The sequence below is a fragment of the Pygocentrus nattereri genome, chromosome 2, assembly GCF_015220715.1.
Source record: "Pygocentrus nattereri isolate fPygNat1 chromosome 2, fPygNat1.pri, whole genome shotgun sequence".
NCBI classification, from domain to species: Eukaryota; Metazoa; Chordata; class Actinopteri; order Characiformes; family Serrasalmidae; genus Pygocentrus; species Pygocentrus nattereri.
Window position 1 is genome coordinate 8,857,365 of NC_051212.1, and position 17,782 is coordinate 8,875,146.

At 40.7% G+C, this 17,782-nt stretch overlaps 1 protein-coding gene across 1 annotated transcript; it reads left to right on the forward strand.

Moving 5' to 3' along the window:
* The first annotated feature begins 603 nt into the window (after positions 1-603).
* On the forward strand, positions 604-7,832 carry LOC119262377 (macrophage mannose receptor 1-like). Its single transcript, XM_037534046.1, has 7 exons — positions 604-1,144; positions 2,566-2,604; positions 2,691-2,905; positions 3,387-3,437; positions 6,293-6,455; positions 6,713-7,075; positions 7,166-7,832. The coding sequence occupies exons 2-7, from the start codon at positions 2,568-2,570 to the stop codon at positions 7,171-7,173; spliced, it is 837 nt and encodes a 278-aa protein (XP_037389943.1). The 5' UTR covers positions 604-1,144; positions 2,566-2,567; the 3' UTR covers positions 7,174-7,832.
* Positions 7,833-17,782: the final 9,950 nt, after the last annotated feature.

A 17,782-nucleotide genomic window follows, 5' to 3' on the forward strand; every position in this document is an offset into this window, starting at 1 on the left:
GTTGCCAGAACAAAAAACAGCCTCACAACATCACAGATCCACCACCATACTTTACAGTGGGGATGAGGTTCTTTTCTGCATGGCTATTTTTGTGTCTGTGAAAACCCACCTCTGGTGTTTGTCTCCAAAAAGCTCTATTATGATCTCATCTGACCACAAAACACTGACCCACTGAAAGTTTCACTAACATTTGGCAAACTGTAGGTACTGGAGTTTGTTGGTCCTTGACAGCAAAGGCCTTGTGGGACTGCAGGTCCCCAGCTGCCATCCTTCATAATCAATACAGACACACATCAAGAAAAAAATTGACCCCATAGGGTCATAACAGTCATAACAAGAGAATGTTTAAGGGTGCCACATAGATAAAAAAAATATTTAATATATTTTTGCTCATATATATCAGGGGTGCCAATAGCTGTGAAGAGCTCTGTATGAACTGAATGTTCCATCACATATCATATCATGCAAAGCAGATGACCTTGTGGTCATTATCAACATACAGGTTAGAAAGAGGAAGGGACACGTCCAGCTCTACTGAATGTGTGTTCCTGAAATCCAATACTGAAAGCACACAGCCCAGAGCAGCTTAGAGGACCAGGATGAAGGAAACAGCCCCAGGGAAGTTCTAAGCTCAATCAAACACCTCATTGTGTTACCTGCTCCAATACCTTTACTGAGCCCCAGGAACTTTGCTCAGACTGTGTTGGGTCACTCAGATGGTGGACTTCTAAGGAGGAGGCAGGAGTGACAGCCATGGGGCGCGCTGCCAGCTCGGACCTGGAATCACAGAGAGCTGCTTAAAGATGTTCTGTTTATGTTGTTTATGGTTAAAAGCTGTATGATGAGTTATTCTGGGTAAGGGAGGGGCGACTCTGTGGATATTTATGTTGGGTCACCATCAGCAGAATCATGACTTCACTTGAATTTTCTTTTATAATATGCGCTGTTATAATATGACTGTACTGCACGAGGGTTGATTTGCATTAATTCATGCAAGATTTCATGTAAATCATCATCCAAAAAAAACCTGCAGAAGCACAAAACAAAGAGAGAGTTATAGCGACTTTAGTTTCCTCTTCAGTCACACAAACACCAGGAGACACAAACACAGACACTGTCAGAGCGACTTTACCAGCAGTAACAGGTAAGAAACACCTTTAAGACTCTAAACACTGTTATTGAGAGATTTAACTTCTAGTTTAGAAGCTGCACTTTTAGGGTTGGATTACCGAACAGGGATTAAGCCTAGTCCTGCACTACACAGCGTTCTGAAGGACGATTCTTCCTTCAAAGGAAAGTTTAGTCCAGACCAGTCCAGATTTCTAATCCCTGTCTGGAAAACTAAGCCATACCTTCATTACTTTCTTTATTATGATATTATGAAGACGTCAGTTGTTTGTGATTCACAGGGGCAGTGATACTAAAAGCAGGTCAAACTGTAGACCAGCTCACTTTCAGCTGCAAATTCTGCTTCTCTGGATTTACTGTCTTCTACTGTGAACCAGAGCTGCTGGTTTTAACTTACAACCTACTTTGAAAGTAAATGAATTTACTCTGATTATTGCTGCATTTAATTTGATGAGACAACTCATCACTGCCGACTGCTGCGGGGTGGTCCAGAGATTTTTAGTGCATGATATTTCATTCATATTAAAATTATATTATCTATAATATTTTAGTTTTAGTTATATTAATATTTTAATACTGATTTATTTGAGATTTTCTCTGAATGAACATATTTTTTTTTCTTCTGGTTTGAATGTCTGTGTGTGTGTGTGTACGTGTGTGTGTGGGTGTGTAGGTGTAGGTGTGTGTACGTGTAAGTGTACATGTGTGTTTGTGTGTGTGTGTGTAGGTGTGCGTGTATGTGTGTGTGTGTGTGTGTATGGGTATGTATGTGTGGGTGTGTTGGGGGGTGGGGCTAGACTAGTTATATCCAGCAATGTTCTAAGGATGATTGCTGTTCATGATGTCTGTATGGCTTCATCACAGCTCATCTCCTCCTTCCGTAAAGAACCGTTCTCCTCTCAGGTTCTGGAGGACGACCTCTTCCTCCTGTCGGTTCTGTGGTTCTTTCCTCTCATTGTTTATTCCAGTCTCTGTCAGCAGCTGCTCTGTTTTTGTACCAGATTTCTGCATCACCTACTCTGAGTTTATTCTCCAGTGTATTTGATCTCTGATTGTTAATCTATTCTGCTGTCTGTGTGACGGAGATAAAAATCTATGACTACACAGATTTCTTCTCCACAAAGAGCCTTTATTGGTGTCGGGCACGTTATGTTGGGAGTTAGTTTTATATCTACAGTTTTCAAATAAAATAAAATAAAAATATTTCTTAGTTTTTTTCATTCACAATTTCAACTTTTAAATGCATCACCTTTCTTTTCCTTAAGAGCTCTCAGTCTAGAGCCTTTCTGTTCCTCTCAGATCCCTGACTGGGGCTTTAACTGGACCATGTTACTGTAACTAAATGTAACGTCTCTTAAACAGCATGATCTAATGTGCTGGTAGTAAAGACTGTGGAGGTGTTTAATGTGTGGATCGTGTCTCTCTTGTTCTCCACAGTCATGAGTTCAGCTCTGTATCTGGTCCTGCTTTTCTCAGGTCAGTGTAGCTTCATGATCATCTGTAAAACTCTCTGCTGCTTCATTACTGTACTGTCATGCTGACGAGAGCTTTCATCTCTACAGCTCTGTGGACGCTCTCCTTCTGCAGGACTCGTCAGTTTCATGTGGTGAATCAAGATAAGACCTGGACCGATGCTCAGAAATACTGCAGACACAAATTCACGGACCTGGCAACCATTGAGAGTCAAAAGGAGATGAACTCTCTGTTAGCTGTTCTCAGTAGGAAAACAGGCTATTTCTGGATTGGACTGAGACAGAAAAAAAATGTGAAAAACACTGTAAGCAGGAAAGGGAGAGCAATTCATGAGCCTGTTTGAGATGTAGGCTTTGATCTCTCCTAAACTTATTTCAGTTAATAACTGTTAACTGTTAAAATACAAAATGCCAAACAGATGATTGTGCATCACTTGATGTATGTTTCCTTTATGTAGATCTAATACATTATTACCTGAATATAACTACATCTATTTATTATTATTATTTAATTATTTATACACTGATTAAACAAATAAGACTAAAATATCTTTGATATATTTTAAACCACATTGTTTTAAATACCATTACACATAGCTAATTAATAGCTTCAAATACATGTACACCAAATTAGTGACAGTGACATCTAGTGATTTCTGTTATAAAGAGCTGTTCTAGATGAAGCCTAGACTTTTATTTACTTGTCTAAAATTTGTCCAGTTTAACATGAGAGTTTATTATATGTTCTTCCTACATAGGTTTTCTTTCTCTCTCAAACATTTATAGTGTTTCCAAGGAGCTGCTGCAGGGCCGGCGATGACCAGTGGGGTCAACCGGGTATGCTGTCCTGAGCATTGGATCAGGAGAAGTATCTCCAAATATACAGCAAATATAAAGAAATACATTTTAGATCTTTTCGTTATTCGTGTTTATTTTCATTGTATTTCTGTTTAACACAGTGAGATGAATGAGTGTCAATTTCACAGCTGGTAAATATCCAGCTCTTAAACCTGCCTGTTTTCAGATACAGATTCAGATTCCTTTATTGATCCCAGGGGGAAATTGCAGTTGTTACAGTTGCAGCCATTTATATAAAAGAATAAACACTTTAATTATTTAAAACAATATAGAGAAATTTGCAGTATGTACACGAGATTTAAGTAATTATGAATAAAGTAAAGTGGCTGTGATTGTGATAATAAATATGAAACATCTGGTATAAAGCAGTTCAACTATTTAAATTATTTAAATTAAGTTAGTGTCCCTCTGAGTTTTTGCACACACAATTGTTATTATCGCACATATTAACAGTTTGGTACTGAGTTTTGTGAATCACACACCGAGGGAGGAGTTACAGCGTTTGATGGCCACAGGTAAGAATGACCTCCTGTGGCGCTCTGTGGTCATTTCAGTAGAATGAGTCTTGCACTGAATGAGCTCCTGTGTCTCATCACTGTGTTGAAGAGTGGGTGGGAGCCATTGTCCATAATGCCCTGCAGCTTAGACAGCATCCTCCTCTCTGACACGGCCATCAGCGAGTCCAGCTCCACACCCACAACATCACCGGCCTTGCGGATCAATTTGCTGAGTCTGTTGGCGTCTGCCACCCTCAGCCTGCTTCCCCAGCATGCAACAGCATAGAGGATAGCGGTCACCACCACAGACTCATAGAAGATCCTGAGCATAGTCCGGGAGATGTTGAAGGACCTCAAGCGCCTCAGAAAACAGAGGCGACTTTGGCCCTTCCTGTAGAGGGCGTCAGTGTTCTTAGCCCAGTCCAGTTTATTGTCAATATACACACCCAGATATTTGTAATCATCCACCATGTCCACACTGACCCCCCTGATGGACACAGGGGTCACCGGTGCCTTGTTCCTCCTCAGGTCCACCACCAGTTCCTTTGTCTTTGTCACATTGAGCTGCAGGTGGTCCTTCACCTTCGCCCTGTACTCATCCTCAACTCCCTTGCTGATACATCCAACTATTGCAGAGTCATCAGAAAACTTCTGAAGATGGCAAGTCTCTGTGCAGTAGCTGAAGTCCGTGGTGTAGAGGGTGAAGAGGAACGAGGAGAGGAGAGAGGACAGTTCCTTGTGGAACTCCAGTGTTGTTGACCACTCTGCCCGACACACAGTGCTGCAGGCGTACATACTGTGGTCTGCCAGTCAGGTAGTCAACAATCCAGGACACAAGGGGGGCATTTACTTGCATCACTGTTAGCTTATCACCCAGAAGAGCAGGCCAGATGGTGTTAAATGCGCTGGAGAAGTAAAAAAACATGACCCTCACAGAGCTGGCTGGCTTATCCAGGTGAGCATATACACGATTGAGCAAGTAGATGATGGCATCTTCAACTCCCAGGCGGGGCTGACAGGCAAACTGGAGGGGATCTAGAAAAGGCTGGACTATGGGTCGGAGCTGATCCAAGACGAGCCTCTCCTTGGTCTTCATGACATGAGACGTCAGTGCCACTGGCCTGTAGTCTTTGTCGTCACTGGGTCGTGGCGTCTTTGGAACAGGAACAATGCAGGATGTCTTCCACATCATGGGGACCCTCAGGAGACTCAGGCTCATGTTGAAGACATGTTGAAGTACTCCACAAAGCTGGGCGGCACAGGCTTTAAGCACCTTGGAAGGAACCCCAACAGGGCCTGCACTGTAGAGGTGATGGGTGGGGGAGGGATGGAGGTGTGAGATGGGCTATCACGAGAGGGGGGCAGGCTATCAGGAGGGGGAGGGGGGATGAGTGGAATGGACTGCTGAGGAGTCAAGCTGTGGGGGGGGCAGAGCCTGCCGTGTCAAATCTGTTAAAGAACAGATTTAGCTTGTTGGCCCCGTCCACACTGACCTCTACTCCTCCATTGTTGCTGGACCTGAAGCTGGTGATGGTCCTCATTCCATTTCAGACCTCCCTCATGTTGTTCTGCTGGGGAGACGCGGCTTATATCCCCTCTTCTCCATAAGCCTCCGCCGTCTCTCCCTCGCTTTCCCCGCGCGCTGGTTTATTCCCCCTCTGCATCCCCTGTGCGTCCGTCTCCAAAGCTCTTTGGGGATGTTCGTTGTCCTGGTCGCCATGCCGACCGGCTTCAGCGTGATCAGCTGATCCCGGGTGTAAACAAAGCGGCCATGCTGCATCGCCACGGCGGACACGGAGAGTGAGTGAAAGCAGCACTTTCACGGCGAAAAAACAGACAATGACTCTCTCTACTCGCGTGTTTCGAGAGGGCACAGCTTCCCTAAGTTACCTCGTCAAAAACTCAAACTATTAAAAAGGTAAAGAGAAAAGTTACTCGGTGAAAGAGGTTTAGTGCTGCATTAAAAGTGGACCCTTCACTAAAAAGACCCTCTTCTACACACTGATTGGCCAGTCATAGCTTAGCAACTGTAACTAGGCTCAGTCACGTCCAACCACAGCAATGTTCTGCAGTGTTGTGTGTTGGGTACTTAAAAACTGGAGACCTGAAATAATTCAAATAATTCATGATGTGAAAAACAAAAATGTATTTGTTCATTAATTTGTTTGTTTATTTGAATTACAAACCCTCTCCTGCAATAACACAGACCCCACAAACCCCCACAATACAACAGCTAATCACTAAAATCCCCACAGGACTGTAAGAACGATGATTTGGTATGATATTGAGTAACGAATGCAGAAAAGATTTACTGACCAGGTATTAATTTGTCTTTAGTGCTGTACGTGGTCAGATGGGAGTAAATTCTCATACAGCAACTGGAACTCTAGGGAACCAAACAACGCTGGCACTGATAACTGTGGAGAGTTATGGAGTTCAAATGGATACAGGTGGAATGATGAAAACTGCAGTCACACAAATCAATTTGTCTGCTATAAGAGTGAGTCATATCAGATGATGAACTGCAGAACATCTGTTACACATCCAGCACATTTAGTTTTAATGTTTGTGTTTGGAGCAGTTTCACTGACTCAGCACTTTAATACAGATCTGAATACTGGATTCATAGAGAGACTCAATCAAACACAGAAACACAAACAGATAGAAACACAACTGTCTGTATAATATGTCAAATAAATAAAGCATAAAAACACCTGAACTATTTGAGGTAATGTTTAAATATTTGTTCTCCTGCAGAGCTTCCACTCATCCTGATTAAGCAGACCAAGACGTGGAGAGAAGCTCTGAGATACTGCAGAGAGAATCATGTGGATCTGGTTTCTGTTCACACTGAGGAAATCCAGCACTGGGTGGAAACAGCTGTTTATTATGCCTCCACTGCTAATGTGTGGATGGGTCTGCGTCACACCTGCACCCTCAGCTTCTGGTTCTGGGTGAGTGGAGAGTCAATGTGCTACCAGAACTGGGCTCCGGGGAACGGGACAGGGGTGGAAGACTGCAGTGGAGGAGAAAGAACAGGAGCGGTGCATTCTGGGAGTAAGCAGTGGGTCAGTCTGCCAGAGGATCAGAGACTCAACTTCATCTGCACCACGTCTGAGGGTGAGGATTATACAGAGGATTGAATATCTGTCAGTAGTTAAGTATTGATGGTGAAAGAAATACTGAATAATGCTGTTTGCTCCTTTTTAGAGATCTAGAAGAGGATGCAGGCTGTTCAGCTGGATCTCCACAGTTCAGGATCATCATGATATTTGGCAGTTATTTCTTCATCATCATGATGCTGATGCCTTCTTTATCTTTCAAAACACAACAATTCAGGTTAAGAACACTGATATACATATTTTCCTGAGGCAGCTCCTTTTTGTGCCATTGAAGGAAGAGAAAGTGTCAGACTCATAACAACTTATTTTCATCTAATATTGTAGCTTTGTAAATGATAAATGTTCTGACTTTAACAATGTTTATAAACTGTACTTGAGCTGTTTATCGTTGAAGTGCCTTTTCTTTTATCTGTATGTCTTCTTCTAAACTTTTCCTTTGTGTGTAATTCAAACATTTTCATTCTTATAAATTTCTGTAATACTTTTCAAAGAACACAAACCTTTAAGCCCCTGTTTTACTTAGCGCAGGCTAAAATAATGCATTATAGGTTTAAAGTAATGTGCTGTTAGTTTTATTTCTATTTTTGAATTGTATAATGTGGGTTATTGTTCTTTTTGTCTTTGCTCACTTACATAAATAAACTGGTGTAGATTCTTGGCCTGTATTGAGAGAATTCCACCTGAGGCCATTAGTATGAAAGCCCATTCTCAGCATGTTGTTTTGACTTCAAATAAAGTGCTTAAGTAAACTGCCATTATTATTCAGTCAGTGTTTTGAGATGAAAATCTAAATAAATCTAAATTATATACATATTCACACACATTCTGTATACACACAAGTATTGGGACAACTACACATTACACCTGCAGTAGCTTTTATGACAATCCATTCTAAACCCATAGGCATCCATATGGAGTTGGTCCTTCTGTGCAGCTCTAACAGCTTGTACTCTTCTGGGAAGCTTTCTACAAGATTTTGGAGAGAGGGAATATTTGCCCATTCATACAGAAGAGCATTTGTTGAGTGTCTGACCTGACTGTAAATTAGCCACTGTTTATACAAGAACATTGACTGTGACCCAACCAACCGCAAAGGTGGACGGAGGACGGTGCCGAAGAATTGAAGCAAACAAACCAAGATCTAACCTGCCTAGCCAAGTCTAATCCTCACCACAGTGCAACGGGTGGCACGAGCTCTTTACCTGATGTGTGTAAACAATCCAGCAACTACTGTATATGTATAGGAGCGCCCAACTTGCCTGTCCGCACATCGCGATGGGGGAGAGAAAACAGAGTGAGAGAGAGCTAGAGAGGGAGCACAGGGGACTAACATTACTGGCTACATTTCACTGCTAGAGTAGCACAGTTTGACATTATGGCCAACACCAAAAGACTCATGCGCATGTTGGCGCTGGAGCCTATCCCAGCGGAAGGCAGGATACACCCTGTACAAGAGAACAGAAATGTAAAACATAATTCAAACAAGATTAAAGTAATAGATTGAAAAGTGAAAATCATTCAATTAAAAATCTAATTAGAATTTCATCAATGATCATTCAAAATCTAATTAATTAAAAGGAACTAAACATTTATTAAAAATGAATAAATATATAAATTAGGTTAATAATTTGCTACATAATGTATTACTACTACTAATAATTTACTAGTACTATAATAATTTGCTACAGAGGAACACATTCACACACATTTATTAAATACAGCTCTTCTATTTTACTTGAAGCTGAAATAAAAGTTTTATATCTGCTCTTTTTAATAAAATAAAACTGTCTGATTGTCGGTTTTTCCATTCAGTATTTCAAAATATAAATGCTTCACCATTTTTTTGAGAGCTTTCATCTCTACAGCTCTGTGGACGCTCTCCTTCTGTGGGATTCATCAGTTTTATGTGGTAAACAAAAGAAAGAAAGAACTGGATCGACGCTCAGAAACACTGCAGAGAGAAATTCACGGACCTGGCCACCATTGAGAGCCAAGAGGAGATGAACGCTCTGATAGCTGTTCTCAGAAAGACAACAGGCCATTTCTGGATTGGACTGAAGCAGGAAGTTGAACAATACACCACTAGCAGAAATTGTGTAAGTTTAGAAGAAGTTCTATGTCTCATGAAACTATTTGCGATGTAGGCAATGAAAAGCTGTCTATACTATAAAACCTTGCAACTGCACAGTCTGTCAAAATTTCCCATAGCAGATGATTATGCATCACTTACTCTATGTTTACAATTTTACATATAGCTCATATGTTATTGCTGGACAAGAACTAAATTTTACATTTATTACTTTTCTCAAGACCTACCACTAAACTATACTATTATATAAATATACTATTTGACACAATGTCTCAATCTTAAGAATAAATTTGTTCTCCTTCTCCTGCAGACCTTCCACTCATCCTGATTAATCAGAAGAAGACGTGGAGAGAAGCTCTGAGATACTGCAGAGAGAATCATGTGGATCTGGTTTCTGTTCACACTGAGGAAATCCAGCACTGGGTGGAAACAGCTGTTTATTATGCCTCCACTGCTAATGTGTGGATGGGTCTGCGTCACACCTGCACCCTGAGCTTCTGGTTCTGGGTGAGCGGAGTGTCGATCTGCTACCAGAACTGGGCTCCGGGGAACGGGTAATTTTCTTCGGTTATTCATGTTGGGCATTAATTCACTCGTATATGTCACTGATTTATGGTTTCACCTTTGGATAAAAGACAAATGTTTGCAAAGAGCCAAAATACAGCAAAAGGTTTCCAGTCTGTAAAGATGCTTTCCCTTCCACAATGTTTGATCCATATAACTCTGATCTATTTTATAACCGCTGTATGTGGTATTTCTCATTCAAATGACATTTTCCTTTGCATGTATTGTATATTCTAAACTTTCTAATATGTCTGCTTATAGAACGCTTCTCCAGTCACTTCACTTTTACAACACGCTTAAGACTCAAACTTTGTCTTTACCTCTAGGCTGTACCTAAAGTAAAAGAATACAATAAATATATTCAGACTACAGTGTGTTTCATTAACCTGGGTGTCTAGTCAGGGAGGATCCTCTCCACATCTTCAGTGATACTTTGTTCAGCTGTTTTGATATATCGTTTATCTTTTTTTCTACAGGTTGTAGGTTCTTATACTGTGATTTTTCAAATAAATAAATAAATAAACTGTGTTGTAGACTCCGATTCTGAGTCTAATTTAAGTTTTTTTTCTGGATGATTTGACAAAAGATAAAGATTAAAGTTCTTATGCTGTTCAGCATCAAATCAAATCATGTTTACTGTCACATCACATTTACACAGGTGCGAAGGTGAGCGAAAATCTTAGGTGCGTAACCCCCTCATAGAATTTAAATGCAAAAAATATGTATGAAAAAATAAATATATATATATATATATATATATATATATATATATATATATATATATTTACAATTCTAAATGTACACACATATACATAATATACACTAGTATTGCACTATTTCCAAAGTATAATTGTACAGTAATACACTATGATATATACTGTTGTTCACATTACCGTATGTGCAGTTAGTCTGAGGGAGGTAATAAATGAGATGCAGGTTCTCAGGGACAGGATACTGATATAGAATCTTCCAGACTGTACAGGATGTGTGTAGAAGATGTAGAAGATGTCAGACTTGCTGGATTGAAGGTGCGGTAAGATCAAAGTGAGTCTGATGAGGTGTAGGTGAGGTGGGGGTTGTCCACAGAGATGATGACTCAGAGGTCCAGTGACGGGCCTACAGACCGATCCACCAACACTACTGGCTGTTCAGCAGCCTGATGGCCCGAAGGAAGAAACTGTCTCGGAACCAGCTGGTTCTGGACTTTATGCTTCTGTACCTCCTCCCGCTCGGCAGCTGTGAGACAGACAGTGGCTTGGGTGGGTGGAGTCCTTCAGAAACCTCCTGGTCTTCCTCAGGCAGCAGCTGGTGTAGAAGTCCATAAGGTTTGGGAGCTGGACCCCGGTGATGTGCTGGGTTGTCCGCACCACCATCTGCAGAGCTTTCCTCTCAATGGCAGTGCAGTTTCCATACCAGGTGGTGATGGAGCCTGTCAGAACGTTCTCCACAGTACATGTGTAGAATGTTCTGAGGATGCAGGGGTTCATGCCAAACCTTCTCAGCTGGGGTGGAAGTGGCACTGTTGTGCCTTTTTTACCACCCATGTGGTGTGTTTGGTCCATGTCAGCTCCTCGGAGATGTGAACATCATGGAACTTGAAGCTGCTGACCCTCTCTACAGTGGCTCTGTTTTTGGTGTGTGCACTTTCTCTTGCTTCCTGAAGTCCACTGTGAGCTCCTTGGTCTTGTTGACATTGAGAGAGAGGTTGTTCTCCTGCCACCAAAGTGTCAGAAAGCTGACCTCCTCTCCGTAGGCCTCCTCATTGTCACTGGAAAACAGACCTACAATCATGGCTTTATCTGCAAATGTGATGATGACATTGGAGCTGTGTCTGGCTGAGCAGTTGTGGGTGTACAGGGAGTACAAGAGAGGGCTGAGCACACAGCCCTGAGGAGCTCCAGTGTTAAGGGTCAATGAGGAGGAGGTGAAGTTGTCCATCTTTACCACCTGGCGATGGCCCGTCGGGAAGCTGACTTTGGAACTTTTGAAACCAACGATGGTAGCCAGTTTGAAGCACACGGCGAGAGCCGAGAGTGAGAGAGGGAGGGTAAAAATGTAGTGAGCCTGTGACTGTTACCTACAAACTTTCTGATGAAGCGAATGTTCCTCATAATTGTTTCCAATATGCAAATTCCTCTTTCTAATTACTTGAGCACTAATTACTCCCAGTGTGGAGAATACCCAGCCTGTAAAACATCATTTACCTATATGTACATTGTTTTATAGCGATTTTACATTTACAGCATTTACAGCAGACGCTCTTTTCCCGATGACATAACAGCTGGTGCACCATTAAGCAAATACATCTGCAAAAAAAAAAAAAAAAGGTAAAGGAAGCCTCTGTTATGTTACCTGCTCCAATCATCCTCCTGGAGGCTCTTACACCAGCCTTTGTGTAGGCCTAAAGGCCTAATGGCCTTTCTCTTTGCAGCCCCAGTGATGCCAAGCGGTGTGGACATTGCAGAGTGATCAGCCTACAAAGCCCCTACAGTCTACGTCTGTTGGTTCACAATAAACCCACCATCCCTGACTCCAGCACTCCTCCTGATATTTACCTCTGAGGGCACCGTTAACTCTTGTGATCAGCTTTACATTCTGTGTATTTATTTCCAAAAAACAGAGCAACCCTGAACTGTGCCTGCTTATTTCCTATAGGTATTTGAGAATGTTGCATTTTTTTCAGAGATACATTTCAGATTGGATGATTAGTTGGATTCCTTTTTCAAAGTTAAAATGATTTGCTTCTCCTGTATGAATCTACTGTGTCTCTGTGTGTGCATTCATTTGCATTTATTTAGTGAGGCACCATGTAAATCAACAAAAATAAGGAAGAGAGGCACACAAAGAAAGAAAGAGTTGTTCTGACTCTAGTTTCCTCTTTATACACACACGCACACACTAACAGAGCAACTTTACCAGCAGTAACAGGTAAGAAACACCTTTAAGCCTCTAAACTCTGTTGCTGAGCTTTAACCTATTGCCAGAGTGAAGGGATTTGTTCTTAATTTGCAGTTTAGAAAATAAATTATTTTATTTCCTGTTACATTTTTCTAAAGAAAAACACCAGAGAAAATGTGCTAAAGATGAACTGCTGTACTGTCAGTTTAGTGATGTGTGTGGTTATAATGACATAGTGTCTGTTTGATTGAACTCAGTCCCGTACTGCACAGCATTGTGAAATGAGATTCTTTACTGAAAGGAAAATTTAGTCCAGATCAGGTTGAATCCCTGTCCAGAAAACCAAAAAATACACATTTATCATTTTCTCGCATGCTGTAATAGCTTTAAGTGCCCCAGCAGCTGTTTGTAATTCACAGGGACAGTGATATTAAACGCAGATCAAGCTGTAGAAAATATAGATGCTTCTGAAAAGGAAAATATTGGTGCCGAAAACTGAGTTAACACCAGGTTCGCTGTTTGGCTGATGATTGCTGGACTGAGTCACATGACTAGGTGAGGGAGCTTGGGAGCTGGAGTTCGTACCGAGTTGAGAGTAAGAGTGTGAACTAGGAAGTGTGACAATTTGTGGATCTCTCACTGCATCACTCACCATCCTTTATTTTGTAGGTTGTCATTTTAAACAAGAACTGTTGACTTTACATATTTAAAGTAGACTGTTAGTTAAAGTTGGTTGTAATGTTGGCCCTGCTTAGTGTTTTCTTTTCCATTTTGATGAAAGTATTATTCAAGTGTTGTCAAGATTGTTAGTTGTGAATCCGAGTCAAGACCAGTGGTGAGATTTCACAAGATAAAAAACAAATGAAGGAGTTTGTAGTTCATTATATATTTATTATTCACCACAGTATTAATAAATATGTTTATATTTTAGCATTTCTTTAATACATTAAATTAAATTTTATAAAATAACATTAAATAACGTATGGCCTAAAATGTACTAAATATTATGTCATAGTTGTTGCCTCTTAGGCTCCTCGAGACCACCGGTGGTTCCAAAACGCACTTCGTCATGTTCTTCATAACTTTCATATTTCATAAGCTCCATTCAGAAGCTGGGCGTCGTGTGAGGCTGTAGCTCTTCTCTCCAGTCTAATAGACGGTGACGTCATTTTAAACCCTTATAATAAAAGAAGCTGAACTTTGTTTTTCTACTGAAAGTCGAGCCGTTTTTCCCCAAATTTGGGCTCTAAACTATAAACAGACGGCGTCTCTTCAATGATCTGCTCTGGAAACATCACTTTTAGAGAACAACACAAAGAGCGGCGGAGATTTTTGGCTTTCAGCAGTAAACTGTAAACATATAGCGATATGTGTGATCATCAAACACATTTTCTGTCCTTTTGAGGGAGCTTTAACCAATAAATAAATAAATAAATAAATAATGTACATTTATTTCATGCAGTTACTGAATAATTTGCCTTAAGATTAAGTCATGAAAATTCAGACGGACAAACCAAAACATACCCTGGAAAATAAGAGTTAGTACACTATAACTTCACATTTTAACTTTTGGAAGCAGATGATAGTGACATTATCCTCTGTTTCTTCTGTAAAACGTACTCAGAATCATTAAAAATCTACTGAATACAAACCAAACATCACACAGCCATTTTTATTATTAAATGGAAACAGTAATGATATAACGAAAATTATGCTTCTATTTTCTACAACCTAGAGAAATAGCTGGAACCGGCATAATGACCACAATTAACAAGTGAATTGTCTCTTTGCTCATTTGCCTCTTATATGCCTCTCTAAGGCAACCAAGTTGGCTAATTAGCTCAGCTTTACTAAGTGGCTGACAAAAAAAAACAATATTCTGCAATACCTGCAATAATGTTTACGTTTAATCTCATGTAGAGTAAATCTTCACTCTTTTTATCTTTAAATTTATGAATTTCCTGCCATTCTCCATGAGGAGTCCTATTATTTTTTCAAAAGCAGTGATGTGACAGCTGTTTTATTTCTGTGGAAGGTGAAAGGACCTGCCCAAAATGATTAAAATTAGTATTTCAATGATCACATAAACACATGCAATGTCTGTGTCCACTTTTAACATGGTGATTTTGGGCTGTCCAGCCTCACTGACATTAAACTTCTCTATGAAATATATATTTATTAAAATCTTCCAGGAACACCATAATTACGAAGTTATTTGGTTCATTTTCAAGCAAATTAATGTTAAAAGAATGATTTGTTGCTATTAATTTACTCAGTTTGTTTTAAAAAAAGTCAGTTATCCTAACCTGTTCCTCAGCCTCATAAAAATTGGAACTCTCCATTTCTGATTATATAAATAGGAATTTGCATCATCTTCATGTTTTCTGGTTTTCTGCAGGTATAACCATCATATATATATATATACATATATATCAGGCTAACATGCTAAGATCTCTGTGTACATCTGCGTCACGGGGCAGGCACACACCTTCCCCTCAGTGATTGGTGAAGGCATCTCGAGGCCGTCTGAGGGTGGTGTCTTGAGGCCGTCTGAGGGTGGCTCGGGGTGTGCTGCCAGGTCTCCATGGAGTCTGAACCGCTTGTTCTTTTTCTGACCTGGTTCAATTACAATCAAGGTTCTGAGGCTGGTGACGCTAACTTGACTAACTACCTCTCTTTAGCAGACAAACATCTACCTTCCTTCTCTGAGGGTGGTCTAAACTGAAGGTCTGTAGACGAACAGACAAGTTACAAAGCAACAAAGGTTTCAGATCTGATCTTGGATCGTTCTAATTCTGGCCTGTCTCTCTGACCAAGGCCGGCACAAACTTAAGAGTTGAGCTATCTTTTGGTTGAGAACGCAGACTCCTGCTCTCTCTCTGTCTGTCTCTGTCTGAAAGTTACCTGCCGTGGGGGTTTGCTCCAACTGCTGACCCCCACCCTTGGGGTGGAATTGGAGTGCTAATAGGTTTTCCTAACCTAACGCTCAATTAGCTATTCATTGTTTCCAACCCTGATTTCAGGTATGGTATGATTCCAACCAGGAACACCTTCCCCAGAATCACTGGCTTCTTTGTTTCAGTTAGTTTAAACAAAGGAACATTCTTATCATCAAATTGGTTAAGCTTTCAAAATCAATGAATCAACAGAATATTCAGATATGTTTATGAGGGAGAGTTTAACCCTCAGATACACAACACATGTTAAAGAACATGGGTAATGCTTTTCCTATTACACATTATATAAATGTTGAAGAAATAAAATTGAAACGAAAGGAAAGGACCAAAGGAAATGAAAGAACCACATTCAGGATACATATTGATCTTTGTTAATTCACAAGTTGAGTTAAAGTTTGGGCAGATCTGCAGCTGGATTCCAGGCCTGAATTTATGGCCTGGTATGCTATGCCATATGGAGCAAAGGGGGGTTGCAGGCCCCCTACTGTGTCCATATTCCCAATATAACATCCCTTTAAGTCATAAAACTTGTTGGCAACCTAATCCTGTTTTGATGACCTCTGCTTGAACTTTGAAAAGTCCTGAGCTCAAAGTTCATGAATGTGGAGTCCTCCTAAGCAGAGTGATTCTGGGTCACACAGGCATTGTTCATACAGTAGTTTTAGTTTAGTGGGAGAGTAAATTTAAATGTTCTAAATTGTTGTAAGCTTCAGCTGCAGCTTTCAGCTTCAGCAAGTGTTATCAATGAGGAGAACATCCTTCAGTACCATTAGGTCCTGTTGATGCCAAGTAATCATAAACCTGAACCCTTCAATAGAGGAACAGTTGGCAAAGGAAAAAGCAAAGTTCCAGGTTCCAGTAGTTAATGACATCAATGTGATACCAATGTGATAAAGGCTGTGGAGGTGTTTAATGTGTGGATCGTGTCTCTCTTGTTCTCCACAGTCATGAGTTCAGCTCTGTATCTGGTCCTGCTTTTCTCAGGTCAGTGTAGCTTCATGATCATCTGTAAAACTCTCTGCTGCTTCATTACTGTACTGTCATGCTGACGAGAGCTTTCATCTCTACAGCTCTGTGGACGCTCTCCTTCTGTGGAACTCGTCAGTTTCATGTGGTGAATGTAAATAAGAACTGGACCGACGCTCAGAAATACTGCAGAGAGAAATTCACTGACCTGGCCACCATTGAGAGCAAGGAGGAGATGAACGCTCTGCTAGTTGGTGTCATAGGGACAGAGGGCCTCTTCTGGATAGGACTGAGCCAGAATGTTGAGCAGAACAGTGTTGTAAGCAATTGCGTAAATTTACAGCAGGATGCATGTTTGGAAAAGTTCTTTTTAATCATTTAAACTGTCTTTTAATCATTTGAAGATTTAGGCCAACAGTCATTAAACTTTCGTAGACAGTTCAGTTATCAGACACGTGCTGTTAAAAGAAGAGGTGATGCAACACAGTGGTAAACATACCCCTGTCCCAACTTTTTTGAAAATTGTTGCTGCATCTAATTCAAAACGTGCATATTTAAAAAAAAAAAAAGTTTCAACATTTTATATGTTTTCTGAGATATAAGGTTTAGACGATTTGCATATCATTACATCTGTAATGTGGAGTGAGGTACCGGACGCATGTGCGGAGGTAAGCGACTTTTATTGAGGGCAAATCCCGGGTCATGGTCAGAACGGTCCAAGGTCATAGAGCCAATACGGATAGATCATGGTACAAACATGACATAAACCAGAATAGACTAACAACACAGACAAAGCAAACATCCAACAAAGACCGATACAATCAAACAGGGCAAGTACAAAGACCAGCAAAGACAAAGTGCAAACACAGGGCTTAAGTAACAAAGGGACAACGAGGGACAGGTGAAAACAATCATGGGCGGAGTCACGAAACGAGGGGGCAGGACTAGAAAAACCAAAACAAACACACATGGGCTAAACCAAAACACGAACACATGGACAGGACTGGGAGGGGCCAATCGTGACAACATCCTGTTTTTTATTTACATTTTGTGCAGCTTCCCAACTTTTTTGGAAACATGGTTGTACAACGTACCTATAAACTAATGTTTTTTTGTTTTGTTTTGCTTTTTTTACCTGTTGGCTTAGTCCAGGGTGAAATAGGCTGCTTTTGTTCCCCTAACATTATTATTTAATATCTTCCCAGAAAATTCTGAGAGTTTACACTTACTC